Source organism: Leuresthes tenuis, unplaced genomic scaffold, assembly GCF_036924035.1.
Source record: "Leuresthes tenuis unplaced genomic scaffold, fLeuTen1.0.hap1 SCAF_6, whole genome shotgun sequence".
In the NCBI taxonomy this organism is placed as follows: domain Eukaryota; kingdom Metazoa; phylum Chordata; class Actinopteri; order Atheriniformes; family Atherinopsidae; genus Leuresthes; species Leuresthes tenuis.
The window spans coordinates 18,745,976-18,770,206 of NW_027325360.1; the positions used below are offsets into that span (position 1 = coordinate 18,745,976).

Consider the following 24,231-nt stretch of genomic DNA (forward strand, 5'->3'; position numbering starts at 1 on the left):
CAAATCCAAACTACTCTAAATCATTCACAGACAATCTCTGCTGCTTTGCAAGGTTTATTTCAAACGCAAGAGTGTAAATTAAAAAAAAGAAAGATCTGAATAAATGAAAATGACAGGACAAAAGGCATAAGGGTTTTTTGGAACACACTATGTTGTAAAAACAGTTGAAATGTGTACTAAGTCCACTGTTTTCACCAATCAAAGTCATTTCATCATCACCCATGAAACCATGAAATCCCTTCTTGACTTCTTTTATTTTGATATTGCACATTGTCTCATTAGGGCCGAGTGGTACTCAGACAAAGGCTCACATGATCAGCCTGCGTGGATAACAGGTCTGTACAGGACATGTTCAGAAGCTAATGCAAAACAAAAAGATTTGGCTGGAAATCCTTTGGACGAAAAAAAAAAAGCAGGATATAAAGAAAGCTTTCAAATGTAATGCATATTTACAGTCTGCTGACAAACATGCAGCAATAAGGAAACTTACAAGTCAGTTTGTCTGTTTAGTCAGCTGAGGGAAGATGTCATTTTCTGAGCCTAAGTTTTGAGCAACTTAAACAAGAGAACAAACATTTTTTGAGGAAAGCTTTTTTCTTCTCTCCTGGTCAGTTATAGCAACATTAAGTCAGGTAAGGTCTGAGTGTGGTGTAAACTGAGTCAGGTCAGGCGTCAGGGTTAGATCTCTGTCTCATGCTACATGATAGGGATTCCATGGAAGAACATCGTAACTGATAAAGTAGAAAGTATTAGTGCCTCAGGTTTGATCCACCTGGAAAAATAAACCCTCTTAAGCACTGAGCTTTTACAAGCTGTATTTTATGTGTGTGTGTGTGTTATACCTGTGCTTAATCTTAACAGATAACATACAAATTAAATGAAAAAAAAGTTTTTTGGGAAGTTGAAGTTGCCAGAACGTGCCTTGGTATCAGTGAAACTCTACTGGAGGGCTGAACAGTACATATTTAGATCCAAAGGTTCTGTTTAAATGATAAAGAACACAGTCCGGTTTCAGACATCTGTGAAGCAAAAGCCAGAAGCTATAAAATCCCACTTCTTTCAAACTCAGCAAACCTTCTGTGATGCCTCTATGGGTGGGCATTGTTAATCTGAAACTAAACACTCTAATGTGTCATCAAAATAAAGATGGTCATTCAGAACAGCTTTGTCTTGATTTGCTGTGAGCCCTCCCTCTAAAATTTGACAATTATAATCAAGGAAAGCTGGTAAAAACCCCTCACAGTCATTAGCAAGGATTCAGGTTTCGGTTTAAGTTTGTCATCTGTGTGTATATTAGTGTCTGCCTGAAAATGAACCCACAAACAGCTCTCAACACAAGCATAAGAGAAAAAGCTTTGCATCGAAGCTGTTTAACACAGTGTACAATGAAGCTCCTCTAGACTCTGAGCTTAGTTTATGAATCCACATCCTTTTGCTTCAGGGCGTATTTGTGAATTCCTGTGCTGCTCAGCGACCCTCTTGCTATCTCATATATATTTAGGTCCAATTCCACAAGCTATTTAGTGCTTTTAAGCATTAAACTACTAAAGATATATGCTTCACCAGTGATTAAAATTGGTGAGTGATTTACTAAGTGATTTAGAAAGCATGTATGATAAAAGTGCTGAAACTTTGTTTGAAAAAATATTTTGAAGTAGAGGCTGTGAGAGGACTGAATGTCACTGAAAAGTCTTTGCACATATTGGCTGTGAATTTGGTGTGCGAGTCAGTTTGCGCATGTCTTCACTTCCAGCACTGTGAGCAACAGACCTCCTCCTGTGTGCTTCTGCCCACAGTGCAGAGAAAGAAATGAGAAAAGATGCAATATACAGGGGGAGGGAAAGTGTATAAGATGGCAGGAGGAACTGCATCAATCACGACCGCCTGCTCGGGTGCCCACAGTGACTCCCTTCGGCACTGAGAGAATCTAGCCTCCCACAAAACATCCATCATTCGAAGAAGCGTGACTAGTTTTAACTGTTCTGCCGTGACTATCGCACATTAGAAGTTTGGGAATAACCAACCAAATCTGCCCCCACTTGACAAAGACTACTGATGCAGTACCTCCAAGCTCAGGAACCCTGTGACCAGCTTTAGATTAGAAATGTAGCAGATAATGATAAACCTTCTGTACTCTCAATATCCACTGCTGGCTTGACTGTATGCTGTGGTCGAACAGATGGGTCGATACATGTTCCCTCACCCAGACAGAGGGTGAGAATTGGGAGTGGCAAAGGCTTGGTGAGAACAGAAGTGGAGGAGGGGCATAAATCTGGTAACACAAGCTTTAAGGGTTTAAGTATTTTGTTTGAATTGACAAACAGCGGTTTCATCCACAATCTGACTCCCTGTGTGAGAAAGGAGGAAACAAGATTGGGCATCCGAATGAGGCTCAGTTAAAGTACTGGTTGATCAAAAGAAAGGAGCCAATGTTTGATGGCGTAAAGGTTCACAATCTGGATAAATCCAGTGATCCCAGTCTGATGATTTGTGTAATCCTCTAACAATTTTTGAATCTCCAACGAGACTCCATATTACAGTTTCTCATTCGTAATGCTCTCTCATGAAAAAAATTATCAAACCTCTAGCAGCTCTAATACATTTCCATATATACGATTTTCGAGTGTCAGTTGTGTGAGAAATGTTAAGTGCTGAGCTTTAACCGCACGACTGATAGAGACAACACAACGAAAAACAAACATGCCATCATTAAAGTCCAATAATGGGAATAAAATCACAGTGACATACAGCAGAAATAAAAACAAGACCAAGTCCTTCATGATGTTGAATGCAGTGTTAAAAACGAATGAACAGATTTATCATAGACCTCTGGAGCATCAGGCGATGACTGGTATGACCCTAGCCTTGGCATAATGACCAGGTACATGTGCAGCCGGGCTCTGCATGTTTCTATGAGTAAGTAATTGTGTGTTTACAGTACAGCGCAGCACTAAACAGTGCAGAACAGTGTATGTAGTGTCAGAGGGAACCATCATCCGTGTGTGTGTTATCTGATTAGCCGTGAACCCTAGCTTTCCCAGTCAGGGCCTGCCAGCCCATCATCGTCTGAGTCGGACTCTGGTGAAGCCTCCTTGATGCGGCGCAGTGCCTCGTGGATGCTCCTGGTCAGTGAGTCAGTGGATGCAGGGAGCTCTCTCTGGTCTTTCCTGTCTTTACAGGGGACACGCCTAAGCTTGACCCCCTTGCGTATCTGAGCAAGAATGCTGTTGGGGTCATCGTCATCCTTAGAAGAAGGCAGGGAATGCTGGTCGACCTTCCTCAGATGGAAGCTGCCCCTCTTCAGGGAGGCAAGCACCTCATCCATGGGTGAGCTCACTGTGTGCAGGGAGGGGAGAGGATGAATGCAGCAAAATTAGTTACTGTAATATCAAGAGCCTAAACAAACTAAATTAAGGATCCCAGTACCTCTTCTGTTGTGGGCATCAAACTCTGGAATCTTCCTCAGCTTCTTCCGTGCGCTCACCAGTTGGCTGCTGTCAAAAAAGCGAGGGATGAATGGGCCAAGTGGGGAGACCGTGAGCTCTTCCTCTGCACTCTTTCTCTCAGTCTTTTGTCCATGCTGGCCTGGGCTGCTCGAAGGTGACATCTCCTCCTTTGTTGGAAGGGGAGGTGGTGGAGGTGGTGGCGGAGTTGAGATAGGAGATGACAGCAGTGAGGAGAAGGAACAGGGAGAGCAGGAGGAGTCTGCAGGACTGGGTACAGGCAGAGGAGGAGCTGATGCTGTTAGTGTAGCAACGGGCTGAGTGGTGAGAGTGGCGCTGGGGTCAGTCTGCACGCTGGTACTAAGACAAAGCGGCTGGCCATGTGTGTCCACACACTCCTCCCTCTCACTCACGCTGCTCATTTGCATGCTTCTGCCTCGCTCTTTTCTTTTTACGTGGGCCGCACGTAGCCGAGTGGACTTTAGGATCACCTGACCTGGGTAACGCTAGACAAAGATACAAAGATAAACAGGAACGGATTAGAAAGAAAACAATAAAATAGGTTGAGATGCTTCCAGTAAATAGGAGGGCACATACCTGTTTGAAAGTTCGAAGCCTGTCCAGAGTTCTCTGCCTCTCCTGACTTACTCTGCTGTTCTTCGTGTCCTCATCTTCTTCCTCTTCATGTTTTAACTGAAAAATTTTAGGCGCAGAAAATATACAACTTACTGGTAATGTATACTGTATACGAGGTCCTTTAACCATCGACGCCCCCTCCCTTTTTTGTGCCCACATTGCAAGATCTGCAGATAACAACAGTTAAACAAACTCCATTTGTACGGCCCTTTTTAGGTCCTTCCTTTAGCAAGTGCTCTCCTAGTATGAGAGGAACAATCTCTGACATAACTGGATGGTCCAGACGACTCAAGTGTAAGGTGACTGGCACCTGACATTTAACATTTTAATAAAATGTTTAAACATCGGTTTAAGTTATGTCACACTTAAGAAAATTAAACAAAGAATAGAGGAACAGACTGGCAGTTAAGCTTGGGCTTAACTGCAAGTTTATATGTGTCTACCAGTGACCAGTTAGCAGGTCACCTCAGGTTTCTTTTTTTCTGTATGAATTCCCACCAAGACAAAGCCCTGGAAGTTATGTCACTCTTTAAGGAGCTCTACAGATGAAAGCATCTATTTTATTAATATATAAAAAAAAAAGAGTTCTACCAGCAAGACATGGTGGGACGAAGAGTCTTTCAGGATGCTTTGATGTCTCTGCTGCTTCTGAGTGTGATTGGATACACAGATCTCCTGCATGAAGAGGGCAAAAAACAAACATCAACATTAAACAATCCACGGAGAATTATGCTTATAATAAAACAAAAATGAAAAACTGATGAAACAAAAACTTGTAGGCTATTATCATATTATAGATTGTACAGTGTACTGGTTTGGACCCATTAACTGCCTCATGAAATCTCTTGTAAATAATATTGAGATTTTCTGCTAATGCAAAAGGGTTGAAAAAGATCAGAAACACATTATTAACTCACTCCCGCTTGAGTCAAACAAATGGCAATATACACACCGCCTTCTCAAAGGTAACGCTTATACATTGTCTTTCAACCTCATCTACATTACGCGGGCACTTTACAGCGTGTCAAATGCAGATACTGAACAGCATCCAAGTGTTGTAAAATTGAAAGCACACTTCAAAAATGAAAATAAGAGTGTGTACAGGACACACACCCTTTTGTTCCGTAGATAGGAGCGCTTGGCAGTGATGCGTCCTCTTCTTGCCTCAAGCTGTCGAGCGCTGACCTGAAGTCTGCGCAGCTCCTCTCTCTGTGCAGCATCATCCTCTGTTATATCATCTGCACTTTCAAAAGTGTCATAGTACACCACCTCCTCCTGACGCTCTGAAAGCACAAATACACAGACGAGCTTGTCAGGACTTTATAATTACATATAATTACAAATACATTTTCAGACCCATCAAAAAATGGATTAAAATCTCTCTTTAAATGAATCAGGGATTTCTCCACAATGTAAATGCAGTAACAGGAATTTGGTGCGTACAAGCTTGGTACACTCACTCTAAGGTCTCACGAGAGACTCTGCTGGGCTCAGGTCCAGAAACTGAGTGGGTCACTTCAGAACTTTAATTTGCTCTGTATTTTATTTTATTCATCCTTTTTATTTTTTCTCAGAAAAACATTTCCGCAGAAAGATTCTACGATCGCCACGTTGTCTGGATGGTCTTAATGAGGTAATTCCCAGTGCGAGGTCTCCACCTCGAAACACTCTTGTCTCTCAGCCCTTTGGACAATTATCTAAACCTCATATCCTGGTTTTTGACTCTCATATACATCAAAAAGAAGACATTTTATAGAAAGGTGTGTGTCTTCCTGATTCTATATAGAATATATATAATATATTTTATTCTCTTGTTTTGATTGTGAACCTCAAAAGCTGATCTACATTGAATCAGAATTTAATTGTAGTAAATGAATGATAATGCAAATGTAGCCTTCTTTTGTCATTGCGGAGGACTGTGTGTAGACTTAAATTTTTTTATTTTAAATGAACCATGAGAAAATGGAAGCCTTGAAAAGTTCTGAAAACTTTTGATCAGCACTTTATGTGGTCAGCAAATTCTGTTCAGGAAGAACAAGTAAGTTCGCTGTAAATACCTGTCATCTGTCTGCGAATGCTGTCTAGTTGTGCAGTGAGCAGTAGCTCCTCACACTGCAGTATCTCAGCTTGTATGTCATACAGTTGGAGCTGGAGCTCATAGTACTGTGTCTCCATGTGGTCTAAGAGGGCCATCGCATCCTCACTGCTACACAGACCCTGCATCTGAAGGGATAGACAACCAAAACAACAGCAGTCATGAAACAACAGTGCATGTGTGTTCAGGTAAAGCACATTTGCTTCTTATGGTGTACCGTCACACCTGTTCTCGAAGTGTGTGCTTCCTCTGCTCCAGACATATCTCCTTGGCTCTCTGGAGCTGAAGGGTCTCCTTGGCGACGCAGTAGCGCAGTCTCTCCATGCGCTCCACCGCCGCTGTCCATGAAGATTTACCAAACTTTCGCTGGTCCACTTTCATACGCTCATACACCCCTACAGACACACATGAAACATGACACACTGTAAGAAGTGAAACTTCCACACAGTTGAACATGATGCATGCTTATGTGAGATCACAAACTGCCACACTGAGTGGGCAAGTCACCCACCATCTTTCCTCTGATGTGGCAACTGAAGCCTTCAGAGGTGGTGGAGGCTTTTTACAATAATATAAAGAGAGACATCTACTGGACTACTTTGGATATTGCATCTATTTTCTTTCCAGTTTGCAACTGAAGCCTGTAACTCTCGTGATTTTTGATCTGGTAAGTGTCTCCGTTCATCTGTTCAAAGCACGGCTGTCTCGAATGTCTCATTAAAATAAATCTCAGTAGCCCTGTGATTCAAAAACGCACACAGGTCAATATTATTACATAAGTGAGTGTGTGTCTGTGTGATTCGACATTCCTCTGCTGCTTTATTGACTTGACATTGGCAGCAACAGTCCTGGCACACAGTACCTTTCTGGGCTCTGGCAGTGATCTCAAAGTATTTTACAGTAAACTCTTGGATGTTGAGGACCGCCTCCTGAGCTTTCTTCTGCCAGTCAGAGTCCTCTTTCTGGAGAGCTACAATCCGCCTGGGGCCCAAGTAGTCGTTCTCCATAGAAATCTGATGAGAGAGGATGAACACGTACTTTTTAACAACACAAAAATAGTTCTGCCCTCACAGGCGGTTTCAAAATATTCATTCTGTGAAAAATAAAGTCCAAAGAAAAGAAAACAAGTGTTATTTCTAATGGGTCAAACTACTAAGCTTGGGTTAAGAAAAGTCAACACAAAGTCTTGAATAGTTTCGTTCGCTAAAATACTTAATAAGATATCCAATTAAATAAGCTCACAGCAATGTTTATTGTACAAATAAGAGCATTTCCCCACGCACACACACACACACAATGAGAAAAGAACTGCTTCCATTGGTCAGGTCTAGGTTCAGTAACATCATGTGATCCAAAAATGAAGTAGATTTTAAACCTCTTTAACTCAAGAGGTTTAATAAAATATTTAGGAATTTCAGCCATTTATTACATAGTCTCTCCACTCAAAAGTAATTACATTAAATTATTCATGTAATTCTAACTATAAGGATTATGTATAATGTTTGCATTCAAATCCTTTACAGCGAGGAACTGCCTGAAGTCTGAAATCCACGGAAATAATCAAACACAGTTTCCTTCTCCGAGATGCTTTGTTTGCTGCTTGTTTGTGAAACTTTCTGCCCTCAGTTTAGTCTTCAGCAAGTCAAAAATATTCTCAATTAGGTGGAGGCTAGTTAACCGAGTCAGCCATTTAAAACCAATCCATTTCTTTGACTCAAAAAGGTCTTGGTTTGATTTTGATATATGTTTTGAGTCATTATACATCTGTACTTTGAATTGCCATCCTATCAGCTTTATGGCATTTGACTTATATAGCTCTATCATTGATCCCGCCACTGTCATCAATAAGCATCAGTGACCCAGTTGTCACTGATGTCTCCCCCATGATCAACACATGATATTATAGATCTTTGGATCATGAGTCCTTTCTTTCTCTTTCCATACTGTTCTCTGTCTCTCTCATCATCCTGGTACAAGTTCATCAATCCAAAGGTTGCTCCAGAACAAGACACATTTCTTTTTAAATTTTTTCTAGCAAAGTCTTGTCTACCCTTTTTGTTACCAGTGGTTTGCTATTTAAGGAAGCATTTCTATTTGCATTCAAGAAGGAATCTTTTGATCGTAGGCTTTGACAGTGATTTGCCTTCATGGTGTTCTTGACTTGGTAATATTTGTAATATTCAGTGGAGAGAATTTGCTGATCATCAACACCGTTGTCTTCTGTGGTCCTTTAGGCCTTTAGGTGTCACTTAAAGCCACCAGTGACATTTCAGCAATGCACACCTGGTCTTTTTTTTATTATTAATATTATTGCACTCCAGAACATTTTAGAAGAATAAGAATCACACAAAACAACTTATGGCAATTAACTGATGAATCAAGATACAATGAGGCGGATTGAAGAAACTGAATAGAAATAATTGTTCTTATCAAATTTCCAAAGTAAAAGACGGAGCCTGTAGAACACAGAAAGGAAAGCAAACAACAAAGGATTCCCAAAACATCAGAGTTAAAGTTTCCTTGCTGCAGCTCAACTCACACTGAATGACTTAGAAGTGCATTGTGTCATTTGTTACTGCAGTTTCCTAACGTGAAGACGGCCGTTTAACTTTGATCTTTTTTTTTTTTTGCATTTCGCTACCGCGTTTAATTTTAGAATATTGGCTTCGCGTTCAATAATGAGTAATGCTGGGTCAGTGCTTTCAATGAATGGAAATTTACTGATTAAATTAACGTGTGTTAGACACACTGTATGGCATTCTGCTGCCCCTTTATAAAAGAAAAGTTTTTTTCCTGATTAGATCTGTCGATATGTTTTATTAATCATGCGTGTAAGTGTGTTTTTGTTGTTTGTTACTCTTACTAACTGTTACTGAGATTTTGTCAATGCAAAAACTCAACAAAAACTACATTACTGCCCCTCTCTTTTATCCTTTGGATTAAATTACATTCCCTTGTCATTTGACACTTTCTTCTCCACAGTCTCCCTTAACTAAGGTCACATACTGTATTACAGTGCTCTTACTTTCTCAAGCTGTTTCATTCTCTCCAGTCCCAACAGCAGTGGATTAGTTTTCTTTTTCTTTTCTTTCTTACACAGGGAACAGATGCATTTGCTGCTCAACCTGGACATTTATTCTTGCCTGAGAAGCGACCAGTGAAATGCAAAATGCCAAAGGTCTACAGAAAGCTATACATAGCTGACCCTGTAGGCACTGACTGAAAGTTGAACAAGAGACCCCCACAGTTACTCAGCATTGGCCGTACCCGCCGGTTTTTGGACTGCCTCAGAGGTCCTAACACTTCCGAACACATTCTGTCAGGTCCGAACAAGGTCCGAACACTTTCCTAACGACATCAAAGAGTTCCTAACGAGGTCCGAACAAGGTCCGAACACAGGTCCGAACACAGCCAAAAATGGGGCAAAAGGGACACGTGACGTGACGTCGAAGGGGGCGCGGTTAACGCTTTTGAGTGTCGGCCATATTTTTCTTCGCATACACTTGTGACAAGCACGGGAACAAGGTTTGTAAACTTGATTAATACTCATAAAAGTAACGCCATGTATAAGCCGAATGTTAAACCGTGGGACAAACAATATGCAATTTAATCTTCCGTCCTCTCGGCACTTTATCCAAGTTGTATTTCAACTTCCTTGTAACGTAGCCATTTTGCCAATGGAAGTTCTGCCTGTAATAGCGTCGCTGTTCATACCAGCATTGTGTGGCGACGGTGGGGATGTTAGTGATATGACAGAATCAGAAGACAAATAGTAACTTATTTTTTTGTTTATTTGCCTTATAAACTCTGCCGATTCCTCGGGGAAAGCCTTAAGATTTGAACTATCTATTTTTGCATTTATTGTCCGTCAGTGCAATAGTAATTAATCGGCTATCTGTGGCGTTTTCTCCACTCTGGTATCGGAGCCTGGTTATGTGTTTGAGCAGAGCAGACAGATGTGTCCAGATGTATTAACCCTTGTTTTCTGGTCATATTTTTGTTACTCAAGCAATGTTTGTTGGTCTGGTGGACCCGCTGCATTTTTGGGGTTTTTAATTCAACACAATCAAACAATTTTATGTTAAAATACTCTACAGATGTTTACTTCATCCCAATTTCAAGCAATATAAACAACAAGGTTTTTTGGTATAACTATCATGTATTATTCATTTACAACTTTTTTACAACTTTGAACATTTACAAAACATAAGTAAGATCTCAATCTCAGCTTGGCTGCTGACCACTTGGTCCTGGGGCCTGCTGCTGTCTAGCTGTGGTTCATTCTCATTTAGGAGATAGCTGATGATTAATGTCATCCTCTTCTAAAAGTCACTGTCAGACTCTGAATTTGATCTTCATATTCTGAAACCTCCTCCCCCACATTGTCATCAAATGTGTCTGTCTTGACCAAAATCAATTTCAAGGCCTTGTGTGCGATGAATCTTTTGGTTGTTGCGGAGAATCGGTTGTATTAGTAGTTATCACTGGGAAAGCTATATTTATTGCCCCCCCCCCCCCCAAAAAAAAGAGGAATATGATAACAGGTGCAAGTGCGTGAATGTCGGTTTGACACACGCACATGTGTATAATTACAACAAACAGTTTGAAAGTAGTGTTTGTTTTACAGATCACCAAGAAGCTGGCTGGCGCTATTGGGGACAGCGCTGCATGGATGACAAACATCGGCAACGAGTTTGGCCAGGTTCTGAACTCTGTTCTGACGACGGGTGAAGGTGCAGGGTTGGAAGAGTTGTGCCATGGCATCGTCACTCGATACAAGAATGCGGGCCAAGCTGAACCTGAGGTCATCTATGTTGACCGGGACTGCTGCAGCCAGTCAGGTGGGTAAAAATGATCTTTATCAAATATACGTTTGAAAAACTGTGTGCCACACACACACACACACACTGTTACCACTCCACTTGTGGGAGGAGGGGTACTGGCAATTGGGCAGCGGCTGACATTGTTTTTCACAGGTGTGTCTTCAGTGGTCAAACTCTTCCACCCATGGAGGTCTGCAGTGCGCTTGGACAGCTTCCATTTCATGCGGCGTTTTAACTGCGGCGTTAAGTTTACGTTAAGTGTCTGTCTGTCTGTCTCTCTGTTCGCAGATGATTGCTCGTCTGTTACTGTGTGATTAATGTTACAATGTTAATAAAGTTTGATAATTTTACTTAAACCAAGAACAGCCTTCACATTTTTATTTAATTTCCCTTTGCAAAACAGGACGACAGTGAGTGTGAGTGACATCCATTTAATGCAATTGTCAAAAGTGAAGCCGGAATTACTTGGAGAATTATTTTACATTTATTAACAAAACCCAACACTCTTTGTCTCAACCAAAGATTTTTTAAAAATACTTTCTTTGCTCAATTTGGAATTTGTTTCATTCACTTGTGTTGCACAAATAGTGATACAGATAGATAGCTAGTGTTAGCCCGATTTTTTCATTGGAAGCCCAAGAACAAGCTGGAGAAATCGTTTATTAAAAAAGTATTTATCAGTGGTCACATAGTAAAGTATATTGCAGCGCTGGACTCGGAGTGCCAGAGCTCCCGCAGGAAATCCGTCAGGCCGAGTCCCGTTATCCGGAAACATGTCATATTTATATTCAGCTTTATCTCACAGAAGTTGTTTTCACACTTGTCAGAGTATAATTGGCCAGTTTTGGGTGACATGCTCAGGCCAGCTGCTGTCCTTGTTGTGTTCTTTGGATGTGAGAAACAATGTGTGTGTATGTGTGAGTGCTGTTTTAGGCGTGGATCTAATGTACCAGACCTATCTACTCTACTAGAGATGTTTTGTCTGACCCAGTTGTTTATGTCCTTCTAAAGTCTTGGACCCTTTTAAGGTCATCGATTGTGCAGTATGAGCAGAGTGGAAAAGTACCAGCTAGGAACAGAGGTTATTTAGGAAAATACAGAATATGAATTTATAATGTCTAAGATCAAAGCCAATTATAACACTAGTCTCTCAAATAATTGAGTGTACCAAAAAAAGAGGGGAAAAATGATGGGAAACTTACTTACATTTACAGTTATACACATTTTGTGTGCTGCCCCCTACAGTAGGCTTTAGTAACGTCCAAAGCACTGTGGTATGTTGCCACAATACAGGTTCGAATCCCACAAGAAACATGAAAATTAAATGGATGATAAACCTTGCAATAAGTGCAGAGGTGTGTGTAAACAATGTTGAGAAGATAAGAGAATAGAGAAAAGTGGATATAGTGTACGTTTTCCTCCTTTTTTCTCCTTTTCTTTTTCTCTCTTTTCCCCCCCTCCTTCCTCTTTTTTTCCTTTTCCCCCCTTTCGGGCAGTCCCTTTTGCCCCATTTTTGGCCGAATGGTTAGCACTCTGGACTTTGAATCCAGCGATCCGAGTTCAAATCTCGGTGGAACCTCATGGTTTTTCTCTTAATATGCCATCATGTATGTCACTTAATTTGATGTACATGGTGAAATTATACTGTTGAATTAATAATTGATAGCTTTCCTTACTGTTGACCCAAAGCAGAGTCTGTCATACATCACAGTTACTTCACCACTGAGTTAACAAAGTTGATGTAGGATTGGATTTCTAAATTATTCATTCATTCAATTACTGATTTATTCCTTTTTTGAGTATGTTTGCAGCAAATAAGAGTCGGAAATTTCTTCAATGTTAGCCGCACATTTTTTTTTCTTTACTTGAATGGACATTGCCCCATTCGATATTTCCTAACAAATTATCTGTACTTCTTCTTGTTGGCCAGTAGGAGGCGCAGTATATAGGTGGGGGACAATCCAGAGAACGAGTATGGCGTCACATCCTGGCGGGAATCTGAAAACCTTTGCTACATTCAATAAAACTGGGAATGCTGTACTTCCTGTCACAAATGATAAGTGAAAGACTACTAAAATATAAAAAAGAAGTACTAGCTTTGTAACTACGTGTATGATGATGAGTTTTTGTTGTTCGCTGAACAGCAGCAAAGCAAAACTAGAAGCAGCCATGGTTCACGAGGAGGGAATTAAATATCTCCGGGGTTCGTCAGCCTTATGTCCGAGGCACTAAAACACTCATTACGATTTCGATACGATTGACAGGAGAATAGACATATATACATACATGTATGGACAGGCGTATCATTATTAACTAGTAATAGTTACGAATATGTTGCAGTCAATGGAAATTTGCGTTAGGATAATTTGGAGGTTTTTATGAATAATCGTAGCTGGTGAATGACGTAAAATCAACGATAACCAGCAAGTTTAGCATTAGCTTGACAGAATATTCTTTTTACCCACAAAACATTGGGACAGTACCTCCGCCGACGAAGGCGACCATAACAATAAGGTGAGACATATTTGAACTAATCTACAGAAGTTTAGGTGTTGCCCTAGTGTTGCCCACGATGCCCTAGTGAAGAAGGAAGGTTAACTTAAACTTAGCGCCATATGATCATATTTGCAGCGTCGCAGAGGAGGAGGGAGGATTGTCCAGCAAACCAGCTGTTGCACGTAAATTAGAAACACTGATGTTTCCTTTTTCCTTGGAGCAAATATGTTATGTTTTTTTTAGTTTTTTTTTTACTTGATTCTCGCATGTTTGACAGGTGCTCACGAGGGTCGTTATATTCAAACACTTCCTGTTGGACTTGCATGTATTTTTCTGTTTTCAGGACTTTGTTTGATCATTTTCAGTGTTCCACATTGACATGATCCAGACCGCTGTTAAACAGTTGAAACCTCAGCAAAAACCTCGAGGCTACTTTTCAGAAAGCACCACAGCGACACAGAGAGTAAATATATTTGTTTTCTGTTGGGTTGCCACCCAGGACACACGCAGACCATTATTCTGCTCGAATAGCACTCTTACTTTTTGACATTTCAAGTGCTTTTTGCTGGTAATGGCGCAATATTAATATAACATTGGCACGTAAGATTTATAATGCTGTTTTAAACTGCGCCACATTTTAAGGTATCCACTTTGTGTCATTTTTCATTCTATACGCACTGTGTCAGTGTTAATTCTCATGTGAGCTTGTTAATAAGTTTCTGACCGCTATGATTTCTCTTTGCATTAATTTAATTGATCAGAGTTTTTCTCCTGCAAGTGTTTGCAAGTCAGTAGTAATCCTGCACTTTGGGTTGAATGCAGGTGACCTCGCATAAACCGTCTCGAGTTGGTGTTGGAGTTTCCCTCCACGCATGGATGCTTCTGATAACATGGGGAGCCTAAATCAAATGGTGGAAACTGTGGCACTGAATGACAGTGCTGCTCCTGAGGGCTCCTCCGGACAGAAGGATGCTTCACCCGCAGACATGCTGAGGTTCCTCCATCACATCTATAACATGTCCAATTTATGATGAATCTCAACTCAGAACTATTGTTGAGGATAAACTTCAGCTCCATCGTGCATACGATTAAATGTACCTATTTTGCTTGTTTGCAGAATACAACAGCAGATGTCCAACCAGTGCTTTGAGATGGCAGTACAGCTCAATGCAGGTACACAACAAAGCCTTTTGCTGCTATTAAATTGTGCTTTTAAGTACACAAGGAATTAATTTAACATTGCATTACAGGGAAAAATAAGAGATCTTGCAGCACATCTGAAGCAGAGAGAGGCTTGTGAGTTCATGATATTCTCATTTATGTGGATCTAAAACTTAAATTTAGTGGAAGGAATTTCAAAATTCACCCTGTTGACTTGTACTTTATTTAACCCTAAACGTTGCAGGCCAGATTACATCAGTGAGCTTGAAAGGGTCAAGACAGTCCATTTTAACAGCGCGTTGGCGCTGCACAGGTAAATGATCTGAAAGCTGTAAAGTTTAAGGTCGAGTTACTCAGGGAGATCGTTGATTTAATTTGTGTGTTTCAGAATGCAGATGTGGCACGCTATGGGGGACAAGATGAAATGCAGCGATCCAGAGGCAGCGTAAGTCTGTCCACAAAATACCGAAATTCCTGCTGCTCCTTTATTTTTGTTGATGATTGTGTCAAACAGCTGCTTGTTTTGATCCTCTTCTTTTCAGTGCTCTGAAAGCTGTGAGTGATCGCTGCATGGCTCTGTGTTCACGTATAAAACAACTTCAGTTAGTAAGTGCTCTCATCCTCTCATGTATATCCGAAGTGCTTAGTTCAGTGTTTTTGTGTTTAGAAATATTGTTTTTGGATGCTTCTGCTCATGTCTGTTGACGTTGTGTTGCTGCTTTGAGAGTTTTAAATGTCTTGAAAGGCCACTGAATTATGTGCATTCTGACATGAGTAATGACACAGTTGACACATAAACATTATGTAGATCATAACGAACTCACCACAAACTGATTTTTGAAGAAAAAATTGAGCCATTTTTCAACCTGGGCCCTATTTTTTTTATTTATTTTTTTATTTTGTCTTACAAATGGGTATGCAAAGTTCATAGGCAAAATTATCTTTGCAGTCAGATGCATATGGAGCAAGTCCGATATGACCAGCTAATGCTAAACAGCTGCTCTGTGATAAATCAAGACAGTCCTACGTTCCAGAGTGAAAGCATTTGCATTTTAAACTGACAGGATCAGACTGCTGTGTCTCTCAGCTTCATAGAAAGAATCCGTACTGAAGGAAAAGTCTTGCTATGAAATCTCAAGAGAGGTGAGTTGTGGCAGGAAGACATGGGAGCCAGAGCTGAAACGGTTGCCTTGGGAAACATGTTAGTGCACAAAGAGTAACTTTCTAATTTCATATGGATTTCCAATCTGTGGTAACAAAATGTTGAGCCCCACTTGTTGAGGCTTTGGGGACAGGGACATGCTGAGGCTGTGCTAACTTTGTTATTAAAAAGACAAAAAGTCTGTATACTGCACTTTGAGGGTGATCATGTTTGCATAATTTTAATTTGGATGGTGACTGCCAGTCCAATAGGAGAAGAAATAATACACCGAAAAACACCACACAAATCCAGAGAGGAGATCCTGTGGGGGGCAGAGCTAATAATGGAGCAAATTATACTAAAACAAAAAGCTCTGAGTTGATTAGATGGGACTTTCTGTGGAGTCAGAACGCGTTACACTTTGCACATAACACAGGCACTGACAGAGCTGAGACAAGAAGAAGAGAAACGTAAACCTTTGTCATTGACTACAAAGATACATCCACATACAGGGAAAGATGGAGGCCCAGGTTTGCAATAACATTTCCTTTATTTATTTTTTTTATATATTTTTTTTAACTTTAAAATGCTCAATGTGTAATGAAATCATCTTATTATTCATTGCAGGTTGGTTAATGCAGATTCCTTCAAAATTACTGATTGCAATTGAAAGAAGAAGCTTATCCCCGACTCTCTCAAACAGATGCACAAATGCTGAAATCAATGGGTCATTTTAAACTGAGACCATTTCATACCCAAGTGCTTTTTATTTAACAGGAAACGAGGACTCTTCAAGATGAAATAACAGAAATACAGAAGCAGAGACTCGGTATGTTGCATATTTTTGCTGCTTTAGACTTGGGAGGGTCTTTAGTTCTCAACCTGGTCGTCTTTGCATTTATGTCCATTAATTGTTCTGCACCAGGTCTTTAATATTTATTTATTTTTTCTGTAGAGATGAAACGGCTCACGCATGAGAAAATGAAAGAAATGGAGGACTTGACGTCCAAGCAGGAGCACCCAGATACAGAAAAGTACAAAGTGGCTCTGGAGAAAGGACAAGCCAACTTGGAGAAGTATAAAAAGATGGCCGTCATGACACAGAATGTGCTCAGGGTAAATCATGCACGGATTATACAAGAAAATGGATAAAACGACCACACAGTGTTTGAGGTCAATTGATTTATCGGGGTGAGAAAAGAAACCGGTGTAATTCATGTGTTTTACTCTTTAGGGTGTCTTCTTGGCCTGTAAAGTCAACTGGCTGGATGATCCCAAACTTCGAGACATTGCCATGACACTTGAGGAGTTTCCTATCTCTGACTAGAGAATTAATTGATTTATCTCCATTGGCGTGTTTCTGTCCGATATTGTCTAATAAACGTAACTTAAAATCTTTAGTTTGTTTGTTTTTTTTGTCAAAAAAATTAATAAATAATAAAACTCCAGTTACCACCAGAGGGCGACACGGCAAAGGAGGAAAGATTTTAATTCCATTAATGCTGTCGGTGAATAAGAAAACGGGACACGCACGTGTGTACAGTTAGATACGCTTTGGATACTTGCCCCAGACTTGGACTTCTAGCTCTTGAACTTGATTGAAACTACGCAAAAATGCCGAAAGTGAAGGCTGAGAAGAAAAGCAGGCAGCACCAAGAGGTTAAAAACCAAGGTTTGTTCCTCACGGGAGAGTCTTAGCTTTAGCATGTTAGCAAACATCGCTGTCAGCTGCTGGGGAAGAGGGGTGTTTAAAGTAAGGGTTGCGGCACACTGAGACCTGTAATGTCACATATTTAACTGCAGCTCGTAGAAAAGTCTGTTTTAGGCTCCGTTAAATGACTCCAGCACCATCTAGAAAGAGCTTGTTTGATAGCGTAAATGTACTAATAGTAATAACAGTATCGTTTGTGTCATGTTGTTGTTTGTACGCCTTCAGTTCACGAAACATTTGCAAGCTTCGACGTTATTACATATTACATGATTATCTCACACTGACGAGTTTTAGCCCAGTTTCTCTCCTAACTAAGACTGAAGGCTACAGATCAGAGTGTGTCTTGAGTTGGAGGTCTGAAATTATGTAACCAATATGGCAGTAAGTAACTGAATGTATCATGTCTGCTGCTAAAAACAAGCCCAGTGTACAGTGTTGTGTTTGCTGTCTGTTGCAGGTATTATGTTTAACACTGGCATTGGTCAGCACATCCTGAAGAATCCTTTAATTGTCAATGGTGTGATCGAAAAGGTGAGGCCCTCTGGCACTGAGAACATGGCTTTATTAGGGTCCGGAATTGTTTGTACACTAACACAGTTTGTTATTTTGGCTGTCAACATATCCAACTACAGTTGTGTATCGGATGTGAGCTTAAAGCGCAGAGCCTTGGCTTTAATATGGAACTATTTGAATCCGGTGTGGAGGACTTAAAACTCTCTGATATGCAAAACATCTTGGGACCAAAACCAGCTGGACACCTGACAAGTAGGGTCCAATCCAGTTTCTGCTCAGAGCCCACATGAGATAAAAGGAGCTCACTGCGATAGATAAATTGGGCCTCTTTTCTTTTACAGTAGTCCAGCAGAGATATGATAAAGACGTGGACCTGCTTTTAAGGATTTATCCTGCTTTTGGTAATATTCTGCAGCGGAAAGAAGTCTGCTCTTGAGATGTGGTTAACATGTGAATTTAAAGACAAATCCTGGTCAAAAGGGACTCCAAGGTTCCCCATAATAGTACTGAAAGTCAAAGTAAGAGTAAATTAATGTTTTGATAGTGGATTTCTGAGGTTTTTTGGTCCAAAAACAATTACCTCAGTTTTGTCTGAATTCAAAAGTAGAAAATTAAAAGTCATCTTAGCCTTAATTGCTCTGAGAAGTCTGATTGGTTTCCTTAGGCTTTGTGGATAAATACAAATGGGTGTCATGCTTCCTAAAGATATTCCTCAAAGAAACCTGTATAGAGAAAGCAGAACTGGTCCCAGGCCAGAGCCCTGTGGAACAGCATAACAGCCAAACCATAACGGGAATGTTAGCAGAGGCCAAAACAACAAAGTGATACACTGTCCTCATTTTCACACGTTCACACTGAAGCCCTGAAGTTTTCTGTAGGGGTGACATGAGACCACAGAAGTTCACGGCGTAGGCTCAGAACTCCTTGTAAAATGTCCAGAAGATCAGCAGATGAGAAAATGTGTGAATGTAGCAGCTAATCTTCTGAAGCATTTACTGTAAATTTGTGTGTGTGCGCAGGTAAGAGTTGCTCCTTCATTTTGTTTTCTACCTCCCTATGTGTTAATTTCTCACACAAAAGCAGTCATTAAGGAGTTTCATCTCCAACTCTCAACAAGCTTTAAAACACCAGTTTTAACTTTTAGAATTTCTTGCAACATGCCTTCCTCCTTCCTTCCCTTCCTCACGGCCGTAGCTTTCTCATATCTCCTGCAGTGAGCCTCTCGCTGTTAGGTACAAAGCAGCGGTAGAAAGAGTCTGCACATCTCCATGGTTCACGTATGAAAACAGCCTGAGAAAAAGAGAAGACGGTGCTGAGTGTATGCAAAGCAATAAAGCCTGGACATCCACTCAAGATTACAGTTGCGGATGATCACAATGTTCTTTATATGTTAAAGAAGAAAATCTTCACGACATCCAACCAAGTGGATCTGAAGCACATACACCTACACCTGTAATACATATGGAGTGAGGGCATGGGGCTCCAGGGCTTCCACTGAGTTTTTTGTGTATATTGATTATTAGACCGTTGTCAGAAGTGGCTTGAAAAGGAGTTTGGAGCTGTATTTCACTTAATGAAAACAAAAGTGAAGGCAGAAAAACCCACAAACAGCTGACGACAGCTGCAGAAATGTACAAGGAAAGACATCAGGTGGGTGAATTCTCTGAGTTACAGGCTTCAGGCGGGATTTTTAACAACTGAAATTGGAACATTTTATTTATAGTTATGTGAATTACTCTACTTTCCATGGAGCCCCTGAAAAAGGGCGTTTTACACTTATTTAATGTGAAAGCCCTAAAATGAAAACTGATGCTCCACACTCATGTCTATATTCATTAGTAACTTTAACTTGAATATGTTTGAATGAACGGTTAAAATAGCCAGCATCGTGTCACTGTTCAAATAATAATGGTAACTGACCTCACCTTAGATGGTCCAACCACATGTTATAAGTGCATCGTAAAGAGACCTGTGCAGTCTTACACAGGCTCCCCAGTTGGGCTTGTAACTGTTCTTTAATATGTTGTCGCTTTGTCAGGCTGCTCTGAGGCCGACAGATGTGGTTCTGGAGGTTGGACCTGGTACCGGTAACATGACAGTGAAACTGCTGGAAAAAGTCAAGAAGGTGAGCTCCACTTTAATTTTTTTTAAAGAGTTTATCTTTTATTGGGGCATTTGTTTTGTGAAGAGCTCACATGAAAATGTTACCAGTTAAAACCAAACAAACTTGAGTTCTATTTTTGCAGGTGGTGGCCTGTGAGTTGGACTGCAGATTGGTGGCTGAACTTCAGAAAAGAGTACAGTGCACGTGAGTGGTGACAGCAGCACCATGTTGTGATAGACTCCTTGTGAACAACGGTGGTAAATCAATAAAACGTAAACATTTGGTCTCATGTAAACCTTGTTCCCCCAACAGACCCTTACAGACGAAACTTCAGATATTAGTAGGTGATGTGCTAAAAACCGACCTGCCTTTCTTCGATGTTTGTGTGGCCAACTTACCTTACCAGGTAAAATACATGTTACCTGGAATGAATTGATTTCAAGTCATTTCTCACTTTTATCTAAAACCCGATTTTTCTTACTTGCGCAGATTTCATCACCGTTTGTCTTCAAGCTCCTGCTGCACCGACCTTTCTTCAGGTTATAAATGGATGGAGGTTCTCTGAAGATAAAGAGATGTTCGTCTGAAAGAGATTTCGTGCTAAGTGCGTCTTTGTGTTTCATTTTTGTTCAGATGTGCTGTGCTGATGTTCCAGAGAGAATTTGCTATGCGACTCGTTGCCAAACCTGGAGACAAGCTGTACTGCAGACTGTCCATCAACACTCAGCTCCTGGCTCGCGTTGACCATCTCATGAAGGCCAGTCTTTGAGACGCTAACAGCGAATGCAGCTACAACTGTGTTCCTTATTGTTCTTTTTTTTTCTGTTAATAGGTCGGGAAAAATAATTTCAGGCCTCCCCCTAAAGTGGAGTCAAGTGTTGTCAGGATAGAACCAAAGAATCCTCCTCCTCCGGTTAATTTCCAGGTGAGCTTTGATTGTTAGTGGTCAATGCTTTGAAGAAATAGTTGGTCAGAAATGTGACAATTTCCTTCTTTCTGCAATAGGAGTGGGATGGTCTGGTCAGAATAGCCTTTGTACGGAAGAACAAAACCCTCAGTGCGGCTTTCAAGTGAGTAACTGTGTGCTGCAAACATGAGCCTCATACTGCTGTGTCAAAGCAGAAGATGTAACGTTCACTTTCTACCTCCAGGTCCACTGCAGTGGAGCAGCTCCTGGAAAAAAACTACAGAATTCACTGTTCTGTTCACAATGTGGTGAGTGAATATCCCTCTAAACAACGTTATTAATCCTTTCCCGTTGAGTCAGAATGGGGGGAAAAACTCCAATGAAGTGCTGACACCTGTTTCCCAAACTTTTCGCTCCATCTTGACAGGATGTCCCGTCGGACTTCAACATCAGCAAGAAAGTTGAGAGCGTTTTACAAGAGGTGGATTTTAGTGAGAAGCGGGCCCGGTCCATGGACATTGATGACTTCATGGTGTAAGTTGCACTTCTGTAATTCTCCCTTTGATCCTTGGTTGTGACATAAGTTAATGTGTATTACTACTAAGTGTTACATGTTTGATTGTGGATATTTTCTTTATTCTCAGACTGCTGCATGCATTCAACTCTGCAGGGATCCACTTTTCATGAGTGGCAGGAGAGGTCGACAAGACCCAGCGAGATGATTCCAGCTTTTATGTTGAGATTTCACGTATAAAAACGATCAGTCTGACTAATCCCTCCTCTTCTGGAGTTCTGCTCGGAGGAGAAGCATTTCTATTCGTGAAATGTTTTGAATGAGTTGTGGAAGCTGTATAAACTGCTCATATTGAGTGCTTTTCATAAACTTGTAAAGAAGCATGCATCATCAGCTTTTGCCAGATGGACACTTACAAACTGTGTCTCTTCTGGGACTAACTACATGTGTAAGAGAAGTTGTCACAGATTTGAAGCTGTGTTCGACTGATCATTGTAATCCTCTGAAGCTCAAACGTGTATGTTGAGTGTGTAGTCTCTTAAAATAAATCCCACAAGTTTTCTCTCTGTAAAATACTTTTTCTTCAATGCACTTGAAAAGGTAAAGAGATCAAATTATCACCACATCCTTGGTTATTTATGGATAACCTGAGCCAAAACATGGCTGTCAGGTTTCGCTCATCCATTTTATGTCGTTCTCCTGTGAAGGATTAAACAGAATAGTTTACATGAAAGAAGACCTTTTATTCACAAAAACACAGATTGAGATCATCTAGAAATAAAATAAAGACGAAGAAGTGATGAATAAAAGCAAGATACTCATCTGTTTGATGTCTGGGACACTGATTAAAACGAAATAAACTGGATTCTTCTTGTGATAAAGATGCTAAATTAGACATAGCTTGGAAATGCAGTTCCTACCAAACAGCAGTGAGAATGCTGATGAGCTGAATTGGGATAGCTGAACATGCTGAAAAAGCAGAAAAAAGTTCACTTTTGGCAGAAAAAAACTGTTGTTGAAGGAATATGAAGCTGAGATGACAGTAGTGGAATGATGATGGAAGGAAGAACTGAAGAATTGATTCAAGGTTTCATTAGAAAAAGGCAAAGGGTTAAAAACAGTAGAAGGAGAAATGCAAAACAAAAAGCTAAAAAAAGAAACTTAGTTGCTGCAGTTTCAGAAGGACTGAAAGGTATTGTGGAAGAACCCTGAGCTCCTTGAAAGCAAAAACGTTCTGAAAGGAGATAAACAATTCAGAAAAAAATTAAACATTTTCAGTCCTTTAATAAATTATTCAGTTCTTCCTTTAAACCATTCCACTACTGTCATTTCAACTTCAAATTCCTTCAACCAAGACTTCAGCAACTGTTTTTCTCTTAAAAATGAATTATTTTCAGCTTTTTTTAGCATGGTCAGCTATCCCCATTCAGCTCATCAGCATTCTCACTCATTCTAACTAATTTTCTGCTTTCATCCAGCTTCAGGTCCTTTAAAAAACATTTTCCAGCCCTGAATTGTTTCACACAGAGTAGGGGAAAATTGTCTTTTTCTGGGATGATGTCTATTGTTATCCCTTAGAAGATGTGCTGACCCTCATTTCTCCACCAGATAACGCTACCTCACGCTGCATGGCCATTGCAAGAGGGGTATGGGTTACACAGCAATAGCCTCACATAATCATTCTCTACACTAACTTTGCTCTAATTTTGCATTTTAATTTTAACACATTTTTTATTTTACTTGTTTGTTAATATAGCAACAAACCGGTTACCTTCTTAGACCATTAAATTGTCTAAGAATTTTATTCTACTCTGTTTCAATATAGTTAAGTAAAATTCCATTCTACATTCCATTTTTTTCTTTCCATTGTGTAGGAGAATGCTATTTTTACATTATCATTTACACATACACACACATACATGCGTATGATTTGTGGCTGTAATTGAATGCATGGAAGATGTCATTGAACAATATTTTGGCCCATATTTTAGGAATTGGACAGGAATATCAAAATAATTTTTTCCTCATTACAGTGTTTTTTCACTGAGTTCAAGGACTGTCTAGTTCTGATGAGGAGTGGTCTCATATTGGGGGTCTTCTCCTGTTCTGTGGGTGTGGCTGAGGGCGGAGTCTGTCACCTCTGTTGCAAGCAACATCAGAGGGTGATGTCACAGTGTGATGTCACAGTGTGATGTCACAGTGTCTTGATGTCACCCATCACCTCAACTGATGTTGTCCCCCTTAAGAATTCAGGCTTACAGTTTTCCTGGAATTTAGCATTTAGAAGTCTGGATCTGATTAATTAACATATCACTCTGAATTCCATAAAATACAAAAAAACATGGAAATACCACCAAAAGTCCCAAAATACAAGTACACACACTGGTTGAACTCAGAACATGTAGTAGATGTACATGAAGAAAGAAAGAATTATGATGAAAGACTCCTTAACCTGATGGTGGAAAATACTAGCCTGAAAGAGCAAAATGGCAGTCTTCAAGAAAAGCTGAAAATTGCCAATAAAAAGGAAAAAGATCTCCTAGACACTTTCAAACATGACACTGAAAAGAAGGACAAAATACAACTGAATCTTGAGAAAAGAATAGAAATCCTGATACCATTTGAAAAGGAGCTCACCAAAACCAAATCTACAGTAACCCAACTTGAACAAAAATTACGTGAGTCTT

The 24,231-nt window shown here is 40.3% G+C and overlaps 3 protein-coding genes across 4 annotated transcripts; 2 read left to right on the forward strand and 1 right to left on the reverse strand.

Annotated features, from left to right (window-relative positions):
- Positions 1-38: 38 nt before the first annotated feature.
- Positions 39-7,300, reverse strand: LOC140309965 (junction-mediating and -regulatory protein-like). Its single transcript, XM_072388050.1, has 8 exons — positions 7,037-7,300; positions 6,400-6,569; positions 6,137-6,302; positions 5,193-5,362; positions 4,671-4,754; positions 4,041-4,136; positions 3,427-3,949; positions 39-3,336 (listed from the first exon to the last, which is right to left on the reverse strand). Exons 1-8 carry the CDS (start codon positions 7,179-7,181, stop codon positions 3,029-3,031), a joined length of 1,662 nt encoding a protein of 553 aa, XP_072244151.1. The 5' UTR covers positions 7,182-7,300; the 3' UTR covers positions 39-3,028.
- A 5,788-nt stretch (positions 7,301-13,088) lies between these two features.
- Positions 13,089-17,185, forward strand: cenph (centromere protein H). Of its 2 annotated transcripts, none has more exons than XM_072386990.1 (10): positions 13,089-13,511; positions 14,316-14,487; positions 14,611-14,666; positions 14,744-14,789; positions 14,899-14,967; positions 15,043-15,099; positions 15,197-15,260; positions 16,573-16,624; positions 16,751-16,911; positions 17,030-17,185. In XM_072386990.1, the coding sequence occupies exons 2-10, from the start codon at positions 14,366-14,368 to the stop codon at positions 17,120-17,122; spliced, it is 720 nt and encodes a 239-aa protein (XP_072243091.1). In that variant the 5' UTR covers positions 13,089-13,511; positions 14,316-14,365; the 3' UTR covers positions 17,123-17,185. The 2 variants fall into 2 exon arrangements, with proteins under 2 accessions (XP_072243091.1, XP_072243092.1); XM_072386991.1 differs by lacking the exon at positions 13,089-13,511 and adding an exon at positions 13,652-13,675.
- A 102-nt stretch (positions 17,186-17,287) lies between these two features.
- dimt1l (DIM1 dimethyladenosine transferase 1-like (S. cerevisiae)) lies at positions 17,288-22,262 on the forward strand. The gene is made up of 12 exons (XM_072388054.1): positions 17,288-17,467; positions 17,964-18,037; positions 20,058-20,144; positions 20,266-20,327; positions 20,436-20,529; positions 20,613-20,662; positions 20,757-20,880; positions 20,956-21,048; positions 21,129-21,193; positions 21,275-21,338; positions 21,458-21,564; positions 21,675-22,262. Exons 1-12 carry the CDS (start codon positions 17,410-17,412, stop codon positions 21,715-21,717), a joined length of 921 nt encoding a protein of 306 aa, XP_072244155.1. The 5' UTR covers positions 17,288-17,409; the 3' UTR covers positions 21,718-22,262.
- The last annotated feature ends 1,969 nt before the right edge of the window (positions 22,263-24,231 follow it).